The sequence below is a fragment of the Esox lucius genome, chromosome 3 (genome assembly GCF_011004845.1).
Source record: "Esox lucius isolate fEsoLuc1 chromosome 3, fEsoLuc1.pri, whole genome shotgun sequence".
Lineage (NCBI taxonomy): Eukaryota > Metazoa > Chordata > Actinopteri > Esociformes > Esocidae > Esox > Esox lucius.
The window spans coordinates 27,669,926-27,682,761 of record NC_047571.1 but is presented as its reverse complement, the minus strand read 5'-3'; the positions used below and the strand labels follow the sequence as shown (position 1 = coordinate 27,682,761).

The following is a 12,836-nucleotide window of genomic DNA, read 5'->3' as shown; positions in this document are numbered from 1 at the left end:
TCTTTCATTACATTTTGGGGGAATTTTTTTTGTAGTGTTGATGTGCTTTCCTGTACATGAGAGGGAACATGGAACCTGTCTAACAATAACGATTACATCTGGAGACATTCGCTAAGCTCCTTATCACAACAGTAGAAACGTCTTGCCGTGGTTGTCTATAGCTGTCTGGCAGGAGGGTGGAGGATGGGGAACAATGTACATTAACTCCTGTTTAAGTTCCTTGACTGCTGATGCTCTTGAGTCAACACAAGGTGTGGCCAACCAAACACTGGCCTATGCATCTTGTCACCTTGGTTTTTGTAGTTTGAACTTCTCAGAGTTATGGTCACCCAGCTCAACCACGTCAATATAATCTCCACGGTGAAAAGTGGTTACTTCGAAGCTCTTGGGGGCTTTTTCAGATATAATTTTATATAAGTCATCAACCAGGCAAACAAGGTAGTGAGTGCCATATAAAAAAAGTCTCATAATGCTTCTCTAACCGGAACAACTCATAGTTCCACTGTAATTACAACATGTAACTTGGTAGTAGTTTCAGTCGGAAAGTTGCGAAAGTGTAACAATCTATGACTGTTGCCCTGTGTGTTAGTTTTTACTTTATTCTAAGATGCAACCGATTAACTTTTGTGCCAGTGTGTGATCCCTTGTGTGTGCTGGGAGATTATCGCCTGCTATGGAGAGTAGTGGATGGACTAGTGCAATGGTAGGTAGCTTGTATAATTCTGTTTTCATGCCTTGCGGGGGTCCATCGAAACTGAGTGATACGTGTATTGTCACTGTTCAAATAGAAGAGATTTTTGAGCTGACTGGTTTATCTTTTCGTGCTGAAAAGACAATGCACCTCACTTCCACTGGCGCTTTACCCCGGTACCAGGGCTACACCGGTGATTTATGCTAATGTCGGCACTAGACTTTCATGTTTCGTCTGTACGTTTGGCACGTAAGACAATTCGTGACAGAAGAAAACCAAATTAAGATATTTGGCTATGAGGGATGAAAACCACGGGGAAAGGCACAGTAAGCTCAACATAATCGAACTAAAAAGACACAATCCTTGAGTTTGTAAACTCTCCCTTATTTTGGTACAGCCAACCCACCACAGTAAGCATTTAACTGTCTCATACCAATAGGTTAGAGTGTGGTGTCAACGCATATTTGCAGAAAAAATACATTTGTTTTCTATTCCTTTCAATGGACTTTCTCTGGACTTTTGTCGTCACAAAATATCGCGCTGACACGACTGGCTGAACCCGCCCCTTTGTTTCATCGCAAGAACGGCTTGGGCATCAAGTGAAGTGAGGAGCTCGGGTAAGTTCCGTGGATCGATTGATGACCAACGAAGTTTTACACGAAACGAAAGAGGAAAACTCGCTGTTGGACACAGCAGAACTGTGATTCATCTTTTGGAAACACTATCTTCAGTCATACCCGCAAGTCTCTTACAGGTAAGTTGCGTTATAACGTCGTGCCATAGCCATTACCTGATATAAAAATGATGTTCACAGTGAATAGGTTTTAAGATACGTAATTACTATATTTTAAATAGGCAACCCAAGATAAATATGGTTACCTATTTGACATTCCACTATAACAAAAATGCATTGACCTAACTTATTTAATTATATACCTCTCCCCTACCAAAGAATAGGCTATTGTGTTTATTCAAAAGATGGCACGTTGTCGCCGAACTCAGTTTAGCCTAACCTTTCGCCATAGAAACGTGCTAGAACTAACAATTACCTGCTGTCAACATTGTCTTAAAGATAACTTCAAGATCTTATCTGACTATGAAACATTCATAACAAAGTTATTGAGGATAGGGAAAGTCTAACACTGCTTCCATACAACCTACTCCATATTTTCGAAATGGAAGAATGTTGTAGAACAAAGTTTAAAAAAGTACACTAAAACAAATGATGTCTTGATTACTGTCTAAACACCCGGAGTTAATACCTGCTGACAGGACAAACATTATGGACGGGATTCCATCATACTTTTTTCACAATTTATTTTGTTGTTTTTGTAAAACAGTTCTCAAAATCTGTACATTTCGTCAGGAATCATTGATGAACAGCAATATTCAAGCTTTGTCGAAGCTTTTCAAGTAAACACTAGTTATTTACTTTTTAATATTCAAGTAGGTGACTCTGATTCTATACATTTAGTCCTTCCCAAACTGTAAATAGAGAGTAGGAGAGGGGATGAATGAGCCAAATTGAAGCTGGGGATGTTTGACATCTACTGTGCTTAAGTAATTTTACCAAGAAATTACTGGGGTGTGTAGACATATGCAATCAATACATTGTCATTTTGTAATTTGTAAGAACGTTTCAAAGTGTAGTTTATTTTGAAAATGTGGATTAGGTTGTGTCCATTTGATGGTTAAAATATAAAAATATTAGTGCCTAATGTAATGCCTTTTTAGATTCAGTCAGCACCTAGTGACAAATGAAGAAATGTGAAGACTTTTACTAGCGATTGATTAGATCGTATCAGTACATTTCCAGATGACATGAAGGCACACAGGCGTGTACGAAAGCATTATGGCATGAACTTTGACGCACAGCCAAAGACTGTCAACAACACACACACACACACACACACACACACACTTTTTACTGTGGAGACCGCAAGCAAGCATTATTCACATTCAAAATCCTATTTTGCCTAACCATGAAAACCCAAACTATAAACTAACTTGAAAGTAATTCCTTGTTATGCAATATTTTTTGGGTGATTTTATTAATCTTAATTCTGTTGGAGTCAAAACAATTCTCCCATAACAATCCTGTCTTTCCCAACCTCAATCTTTCAGCAGGTGTTAATTCTCTATCTTTCTGCAGAAACCGGATATTGCCTCTCACTGTTCCCGTGGGGAATTTTTAGACCCAACCGGGTTAGACATGAACACAAATATATATATATATTTATTTCCATATATATATATATATATATATGGCACTAAAGACCCTGTAGCATTACATTCCAAGTCAAATCAACAATACATCAGCAAGCCTTTTATCCTTCCACCAGAATGGACGTCCTACCTGACCTGTGGAACCACGAGTACTGGCTGCCTCCTGGGATCACCTGGAGAGATATGGAGCAGATGGAGGAGTCCGATTGTCCACACCCCCATCACCTGCTGTTGGCGCTGCCCTTGGCTCTAGCATTCATTGCCCTCCGCTGTGTATTTGACAGGTAACTGATCGAGATGAATCGGTCTTAACCTGGCGGTCTCAATCTGGCGTCTTTGCAGTATTTGGGTCGGAAAGGAGAGGAATGCTTATCACTCAAAAATGACACAACAGTGTTATTCTGTATGGTCATTATCTTTTAAAAAGGAAAGATTAAACAAAATACATTGGTACACTCTAAATGTAGGCTTAACAGCAAAGCAGAATTCCTTTGTTACATCAAGACTTGTTTGGTTTCACAAAATGGTTGAATAAGGGTCTGGTGAATGGCACAGGGCTAAACGTCAGTGCCACAGTACAGCTGCGTCATTGCAACTGGAAACTTAAATACCGACTCAGCCCTGGGGCCTAACGTTTTCCTTCAAGCGCGAAGGTGCCAGTTAGTACTTACTGTAAAAGCAAGCAAGGTGACAAAGAGCTGTTTGGCAAGATGGTCTTCGAAGAAAATGTATGCATTTTTGAATCTTCTGAGTCCAGAAGAACTTGAATAATAATTTAATAATTAATAAAGGATGATAAACTGGATCGACTTGTTTTTATTGCTGAGTATTGGCACATCAGTATCTGATATGTAGTTGAGAAATAGCACAGTTTTTCTGGAGTGAGATTGTTCCACATCACCGGTTTGATTGAATTCTTGATTATGTCTCGTCACGCCCTGTCACCGGACAACCATCAGCAGGATAGGTGTGAGCCAAGAGCTCCGTCCTCATGGCTGGAGGATGCCTCCTGTAGGTCGACCTTGGCAGTATGCCTGCAGTGACTTGGGGTAGAAATCTCATCTTTGGAGCAGGCCAGTCGCTAAACGCGGCAAGGCCGGGAATGGGCACCGTGCTGAATGGGAGAACGACAGCAGGTGGATTGTCGACAGGGTAGGCTCTGTTGCCACGACAGCTGTTTCCTACGGTAACCGGAGAAGACAGTGTCCACTGAACCTGATGCTAATGTTTCCCCTCCAGGCAGCACTGGGATTATGTTAATGCAAGAGTAAAGGGTAAAAATGTCACTCGCTGCTTGTTTAGCAAGTGCCACTTCTCCCTAACGGGCACATATACAGTGGGGAGAACAAGTATTTGATACACTGACTATTTTGCAGGTTTTCCTACTTACAAAGCATGTAGAGGTCGCTGGGCAATACGAACTTTCAGCTCCCTCCTAAGATTTTCTATTGGGTACAGGTCTGGAGACTGGCTAGGTTTTCACTGCCGATTTTGCAGGTTTTCCTACTTACAAAACAGGTCTGTCATTTTTATCATAGGTACACTTCAACTGTGAGAGACGTAATCTAAAACAGAAATCCAGAAAATCACATTGAATGATTTTTAAGTAATTCATTTGCATTTTATTGCATGACATAAGTATTTGATACATCAGAAAAGCAGAACTTAATATTTGGTACAGAAACCTTTGTTTGCAATTACAGAGATCATACGTTTCTTGTAGTTCTTGACCAGGTTTGCACACACTGCAGCAGGGATTTTGGCCCACTCCTCCATACAGACCTTCTCCAGTTCCTTCAGGTTTCGGGGCTGTCGCTGGGCAATACGAACTTTCAGCTCCCTCCAAAGATTTTCTATTGGGTTTCAATTCTGGAGACTGGTACTGCCCAATTCTCTGAAATGCCTTTGGAAACGGCTTATGGCAGAGAAATGAACATTCAATCCACGGGCAACAGTTCTGGTGGACATTCCTGCATTCAACATACCAATTGAACGCTCCCTCCATATTTACGACATCTGTGGCATTGTGCTGTGTGATGGAACTGCACATTTTAGAGTGGCCTTTTATTGTGACCAGCCTAAGGCACACCTGTGTAATAATCATGCTGTCTAATCAGCATCTTGATATGCCACACCTGTGAGGTGGATGGATTATCTCGGCAAAGGAGAAGTGCTCACTAACTCAGATTTAGACAGATTTGTGAACAATATTTGAGAGAAATAGGCCTTTTGTGTACATTGAGAAAGTCTTAGATCTTTGAGGTCAGCTCATGATAAATGGGGGCACAAACAAAAGTGTTGCGTTTATAATTTGTATTTTCTAAAGCCCTTTCTACACCAGCAATTGTGCTTTTACGGATACCCAGCCTGAAACCCTAAAGAGCAAGCAACAAGAGTCAGTGCGTGGTGGCATGGTAATAACTTAAGTCTTGTGGTGGTGGTTTGTGTTCTCGCCCCAGGGTGGTGGCTCCCTCCTTGGGCAGATGTGTTGGGCTGAGGACGAGACCAAGCTTGGCTGCTGCTCCTTTACCAAAGCTGGAGTCCTTCTACACCCAGCGAACAAGACAACCATCTCAGGTCAGTGTCAGCCTGAGAGTCAGTCTGTCAGTTAACCTTTCATAATGGAATTTGCTAGTCTCGATCATGCTTGTCCTTAAAGTCAATATAACTGATTGAATAGGAAGTAAAATCGGTGTGGATAGACATTGTTGTAATAAGTAACACATTCAGTGGGAGTATATACATATATTCATAAAGGGGTTATAGTAATGTGCTGTCTATATTCACATTTAGAGTGAGATTGTCAGCCTCATGGCCCAATGTGACAAAACCCAGAGACAAATTGAGACCTGGTTCCGTCGGCGAAGAAACCAAGACAGGCCCAGCCACACCAAGCGGTTTTGTGAGGCTTCGTGAGTAATTTCTTCACTAAATGAAGGGCATTTTTCTTTTCATTTGGCTTAAGATCACCTTTGTGACTAAATGTATTTTATTTAGCCTTTATTTAAGTCAGTCAGGAATAAAAAATATATATTCTTGATGCTCTAAAATGTAGTTATATTAACAATGTTCTAGTCAAGGGCAAAGTCATGTGAAATACAATGCTTACTGATTCCGTTTTCACACAACTACTTAAGTAGTAATACTGTCTGTTGTAACAAAATCCTATCATTTTGCAGTTGGAGGTTTTTTTTCTACCTCATAGCATTCCTAGCTGGACTTGCAACGTTGATTGACGTGAGTATTAATGTGAAAACCCTACAATAAATTAGCAGATCTCATTTAAAATACATGATGGTTGTTTGTTGTTGAAAGCCTGAGTTCCAGTCTGGCCTACTGCTATACCGGTACACCATCTCCACCAACATTTTCTTTAGTATACCTAAATTTTTAAATACTAATTTGACTCAGTTATTTCTTAAATACTCTCCTATTAAGATGCTATCATTTAAACCAAATATTAAAGACTTTGTTCAAATGCATTGGAATATTTCAAGTATTTGACTATTTTCAAAACACTTGACTATTGTAGTGTATTTGACTATTTTCAAATACATTACAAACATCAATTATATAAATAAAACAATATCCAAATGATTATTCACAAATGTCATTCCAAAATGCCCTTCAATTTTACTCTGCTTCATATCCCCCCAGAGATCCTGGTTCTGGGATCAGAGGGAGTGCTGGAGAGGATATCCACAACAGGTGAGTGCAAAGCACTTTTAATCCATGTCTATTTTCTCTCAAGTATTCTGTTTTAACTTCAATCTATGTCTGTATAGTCCCTGGTGTGGTATTCTGATTGTGTTATTTTTGTTTGAATGTATGTTATATCACAGCAAGTATTTAGATTATCTCTCAGGAAGTCACACTCTGTCAACCTCAGGAATGTGTGATTGATCATTGGGTATGGGGGTTGTTATGGAAAAGTGGTCTCTGGGTCACCAGAAGAATGCATTGTTCTAGATAGACCAGTATATACAGCTCCGGAAATAATTAAGAGACCACTGCACCTTTTTCTTTCCTTTATAAAAAAGTCAAAAAGGAAGGTTTTGAGTGAGGAACAGAAGGGTTCAGATTAAGACACCACTGCAAATTGAAAGCTTCTGTTCCTCACTCAACACTGTCCTTTTCAACCTTTTTGGAAAGGAAAGAAAAAGGTGCAGTGGTCTCTTAATAATTTTTTTCTGAAGCTATATATGTGCGAGAGCAACCATGTAATGAAGAGAAGATGATGGAACATTCATGAAGACAACTATATTATAATTCCAAGAAATAACTAAATGCATCTCTCTCTTGACTCGACCGGATATGCTATTATTTTTCCACTATAGATAATTGCTAAAATCATTTACAGATATTCTGTTTTAGTTTTAATCCCTGTCTATGTTCTGTACTCCCAGGTTTTCTGTTTTATATTTAATCCATATATATTTAATCCCAGGTACTATGTCTAAACAGTAATCCATGTCTTTGTACACACATTTCTGCGTTTACAGAGGCAGCTCATTTCGGATATTATTTCCAGTAATTCGTTTTTTGAATCATCATATCCAGGCCTTTGACATGAGATCTTTTTCATAGCTGATCCGAGAGGTCATTGAGTGTGGCATTTAACCATAATTGTTCCTGGAATCCTTCTGGAGAATCTGCTAAATGACCAAAATGTTTTAACATCCTCGTTAGCTGCCTGTGTGAACACAGCCTAACTGTATTCTGTATAACACAGACTGTAATTATTCTCTATTTCGGTCATTTCATTACTGTATATATGACATATATATCTTTGACCTGTAAAAAGCCCCAATGTAAATAGGAGGAAGTGGATTAGTTTGGTTGAGTCTGGTTTGGAATTTCACTTCCTTGTACAATTAATTTGGCAGTGGAAGAAAATGTGTACTGTAGGACATGTTCTCTAGTCCATGTCATTCTGTAGTCTAACACTATGGTATACCTAGTCCTTGTCATTCTGTAGTCTAACATTGTCTGCTTTCCTTTTCTCTGCAGCCTGTTGAAAGGGCCCACTTCTGGTACTACCAGCTGGAGCTTGGCTTCTACCTCTCCCTGCTGCTCTGTGTTTCTGTGGATGTCAAGCGGAAGGTGAGTCCCCACCTCTGGCTGTTTTTCACCACCTGCTAGGACCATGATAACAAGAACCACCTGCCAGGACCATGATAACAAGAACCACATGCCAGGACCATGATAACAAGAACCACCTGACAAGACCATGAAAACAAAAACCCCTTGCCAGGACCATGATAACAAGAACCACCTGACAAGACCATGATAACAAGAACCACCTGCCAGGACCATGATAACAACCACCTGACAAGACCATGATAACAAGAACCACCTGCCAGGACCATGATAACAATAACCACCTGACAAGACCATGATAACAAGAACCACCTGCCAGGACCATGATAACAAGAACCACCTGACAAGACCATGATAACAAGAACCACCTGCCAGGACCATGATAACAAGAACCACCTGACAAGACCATGATAACAAGAACCACCTGCCAGGACCATGATAACAAGAACCACCTGACAAGACCATGATAACAAGAACCACCTGCAAGGAACATGAGAACAAGAACCACCTGCCAGGAACATGAGAACAAGAACCACCTGCCAGGACCATGATAACAAGAACCACCTGACAAGACCATGATAACTTGAACCACCTGTTAGGGCCATTAGTGCCCATTCCTTACAAATCACTCACTAATAGAGAATGACACAGACAAGGTTGTGACATTATTTGTGTCCTTTTATCTTTCATAGTTGAACAGCTCTCCCTGCAATTTAAAGTAAACATTACTTGGGCTCTCTGTTAATAGTTGACTAAAATACTGTACCCATTAAATAATGAATAATCTACTTGCACATGTTAACATCAGACATATTAAAGGTAAAACATATTTATTTCCATTAATAAATACCCAGTCTGAGGAGTCATTCAGATCTTCTTAAAAACATTTTGGCAAAGCATTTTGGAAATGTAAAGGCAGTCAAACAATCAACTACTCCAAAGCAATCTTGCAAAACATATTATGTTTTTTCTTTTGCTTCAAAATGAAAATCTTGATGCCTTGAAATGCTTTGCATTTCATTTTATCAGTAGAATAATAATGAAAATACCCAAAAAATACTGTTTTGATGTTTTATTGTTTTTATTCTATTGTATTTTATATTTCTCTTTTTCTCTGTAAAGCACATTGAATTGCTTCCATGTATGAATTGTGCTATATAAATAAACTTGCTTGCTTGCTTATTTCCAGGATTTCAGGGAGCAAGTAATTCACCACATTGCCACCATTTTTCTCCTGGGTTTCTCCTACTGTTCCAACTATGTGAGGATTGGTACTCTGGTGATGCTGCTTCACGACTCATCTGACTTCCTGCTGGAGGTAGGAATCGGACACCAGCCCAACCAAATTCATAATGGAAAGGAGGAGATATGAATTCTGGTCAGTCAGTGACAAGTATCTCTGGCCCAACCCATCTCCACATGAACATGTGTTTCCCAAGACATTTGCAATGGGAATGTGGTTACAATACAAAACTGAAAGATGTGTTGGGGTGGCATTCATTCTTTTATCACCTAAAATGTTTACATAAACTTTCCCTTTCTCACTATAAACACTGAATGTACAGCTCTGGAAAAAATTAAGAGACCACTGCACCTTTTTCTTTCCTTTCCAAAAAAGTTGAAAAGGAATGTTTTGAGTGAGGAACTAAAAAGTGGTTAATTTGCAGAGTTCTCTTAATTTTAAACTGTCCTTTTTGAGTGAGGAACGGTGGTCTCTTAATTTCTTCCAGAGCTGTGTATATATTTATATATTTCTTTTTTTCCCCAAAAGAAAGCCTTTGTCTACACTGGGGAGCCATCTTACAAAATGTTGTTGTTGTTTACAGCTTGGCAAGATGTTCAACTATGGCACTGGCTGGAAAAAGACTTGCAACGTGTTATTTGTCATTTTTGCTGCTGTCTTTCTGGTGACTCGCCTGGTTGTGTTTCCCAGCAAGTAAGACCATGTCAGTCGTGTCATTAAGTTTTATCATCTGTTTTATCATGATGACATTGTAATGCCATCAACATCAGGTGTAATGGTGAATGTGTAGTATTGATGGTGAATGTGTAGCATTGATGGTGAATGTGTGGTGGTGAATGTGTAGTATTGATGGTGAATGTGTAGTATTGATGGTGAATGTGTAGTATTGATGGTGAATGTGCAGTGGTGAATGTGTAGTATTGATGGTGAATGTGTATTGGTGAATGTGTAGTATTGATGGTGAATGTGTAGTATTGATGGTGAATGTGTAGTATTGATGGTGAATGTGTAGTATTGATGGTGAATGTGTAGTGGTGAATGTGTAGTATTGATGGTGAATGTGTAGTATTGATGGTGAATGTGCAGTGGTGAATGTGTAGTATTGATGGTGAATGTGTAGTGGTGAATGTGTAGTATTGATGGTGAATGCGTAGTATTGATGGTGAATGCGTAGTATCGATGGTGAATGTGTAGTGGTGAATGCGTAGTATCGATGGTGAATGTGTAGTGGTGAATGTGTAGTATTGATGGTGAATGTGTAGTATTGATGGTGAATGTGTAGTATTGATGGTGAATGCTACACTACTGTCAGTTACCAAATAGAGCCACTGCCAAGTATACTTTTTTAGCAATGTAATCTACAACAATATTTGTTTGAGCTTATCGTAGAGAATGGCTTACAAGTGAATAGATCGATGCTTGAGTTACTTCCTTTTCTTTCTTTTGTTAAAATGTTATTATTTTATGGAATAAATTTGCACATACACAACACATAGTGGAGATAATCAGCATATCACAAAACAGGCATCAGAACATGTACAAAACATCAAAAAGGAACGTTCACAAATGAATCCTTACTCGATTTACTCTCCCTGACGCGGTTTCTAGAATAATCCACACCACCCTTGTGTTGTCCATGGAGGTCTATGAACCATTCGCTGGCTACTATTTCTTCAACCTTCTTCTAATGGTGCTACAAGCGCTTCATGTCTTCTGGGCTATGTTAATCCTACGGATGGCCTACAAGTTCCTCTTCCTTGGCAAGGTGAGTAGCCTGTGAGGTCACAAAAAAACCCAGAAATCCAGTAGCCTCTACCACAGGTGTCCTTTTTCAGATAGTAATAAAAACATTATTTTTTTCTACATTTAGCTGGACAAAGATGAACGCAGTGATGAGGAGAGTGAACTGGAAGAGGAGGAGGATGACAAGGAAAATTGGGAGGGGGAACAGGGGGAGTATTGTTGGGAAAGGAGTAAAGACGCCCTGAACTCTAAACTAAAAACGCTGACCAATAGCTGTGTCTTAAACAACCTGACCAATCAGAGAGCTGCTGTTGCAAGCAGGATGCGGAAAGCACAGTGAAAAAAAGACCCTTTAAGTAATGTATGTTAGATAGTAAATGAAATACAGGATAGCTTTCACCATACCCACCTAAGCACAACAAGGCTGTAACCACTCACCCAAATCAACGTAATTGCACATACTTAATTTACTGTATATAATATAAGAACCTTTATGTGCATTCAACATTTGAAAAGAAAGTTTTTTGTTCTCACTATTCATTTACAGTGCATTATAGACATCGCATCGCATCGCATCGCATCGCATCATCTTCCGCTTAATCCGGGGCCGGGTCGCGGGGGCAGCAGTCTAAGCAGGGATGCCCAGACTTCCCTCTCCCCAGACACTTCCTCCAGCTCTTCCGGGGGGACACCGAGGCGTTCCCAGGCCAGCCGGGAGACATAGTCCCTCCAGCGTGTCCTAGGTCCTCCCCGGGGTCTCTTCCCGGTGGGACGGGACCGGAACACCTTCCCAGGAAGGCGTCCCGGAGGCATCCGAAACAGATGCCCAAGCCACCTCAGCTGACCCCTCTCGATGTGGAGGAGCAGCGGCTCTACTCTGAGCTCCTCCCGGGTGACCGAGCTTCTCACCCTATCTCTAAGGGATCGCCCAGCCACCCTGCGGAGAAAGCTCATTTCGGCCGCCTGTATCCGGGATCTTGTCCTTTCGGTCATGACCCAAAGCTCATGACCATAGGTGAGAGTAGGAACGTAGATTGACCGGTAAATCGAGAGCTTCGCCTTACGGCTCAGCTCTTTCTTCACCACGACAGACCGATACATCGACCGCATTACTGCAGAAGCTGCACCGATCCGTCTGTCAATCTCCCGTTCCATCCTTCCCTCACTCGTGAACAAGACCCCTAGATACTTAAACTCCTCCACTTGAGGCAGGCACTCTCCACCAACCTGAAGTGGGCAAGCCACCCTTTTCCGACTGATGACCATGGCCTCGGATTTGGAGGTACTGATTTTCATCCCCACCGCATTATAGACGGATTTGGAAATATGCTTCCTCCATGCAGAAGTTCTTTGACTTTCATTCAGCCTAGTTTATTTGATAAAATTGGGTCTGTCCATTTTTGTAATTTTAAGACAGGATGATTCCTCTGTAAGATCTGATTTGAATTTGACAGTTTTTGTAAATCTTTTCATTTTATAATTCTACATTTTGTTTTTAAACTATATAATGATATGCCTGCTCTGGGTAAGATGAATATTAAATTGGGCAACACTTGTAAATGTTAGAGCAATAATATCTGCAATGTAATGAAATAAAAACAGATTTCACAAATGTCTATGGATCAATAAACTGAATAAAATGTTAGTATATGGTGCATAAATAAATGTACATAGACTAATAAATACATATTCAGTAGTAGGCCCCTATCAGAGTGATTGATTTTTTCATTTGACCACTAAATTATGATTAGCACTACATTTGCAAAGACATTAGTAAAAATGCATTGGAAAACTCAATGTTAATAAAATGTACACTTCTTATGAGGGCTGTTG

At 40.1% G+C, this 12,836-nt stretch overlaps 1 protein-coding gene across 1 annotated transcript; it reads left to right on the top strand.

The window, feature by feature from the left end:
• The first annotated feature begins 827 nt into the window (after nucleotides 1-827).
• On the top strand, nucleotides 828-11,637 carry LOC105024459 (ceramide synthase 2). The gene is made up of 11 exons (XM_010894419.5): nucleotides 828-1,445; nucleotides 3,034-3,201; nucleotides 5,377-5,494; nucleotides 5,711-5,829; nucleotides 6,097-6,154; nucleotides 6,575-6,625; nucleotides 7,928-8,020; nucleotides 9,207-9,335; nucleotides 9,844-9,953; nucleotides 10,869-11,025; nucleotides 11,131-11,637. Exons 2-11 carry the CDS (start codon nucleotides 3,035-3,037, stop codon nucleotides 11,341-11,343), a joined length of 1,215 nt encoding a protein of 404 aa, XP_010892721.2. The 5' UTR covers nucleotides 828-1,445; nucleotide 3,034; the 3' UTR covers nucleotides 11,344-11,637.
• Nucleotides 11,638-12,836: the final 1,199 nt, after the last annotated feature.

Coding starts and splice junctions, on each gene's coding strand:
- LOC105024459 (XM_010894419.5), top strand. CDS start 3,035: ATGGACGTCCTACCTGACCTGTGGAACCACGAGTACTGGCTGCCTCCT. Junction 3,202..5,376: donor CTCCGCTGTGTATTTGACAG/GTAACTGATCGA, acceptor TTCTCGCCCCAG/GGTGGTGGCTCCCTCCTTGG. Junction 6,155..6,574: donor GACTTGCAACGTTGATTGAC/GTGAGTATTAAT, acceptor ATATCCCCCCAG/AGATCCTGGTTCTGGGATCA.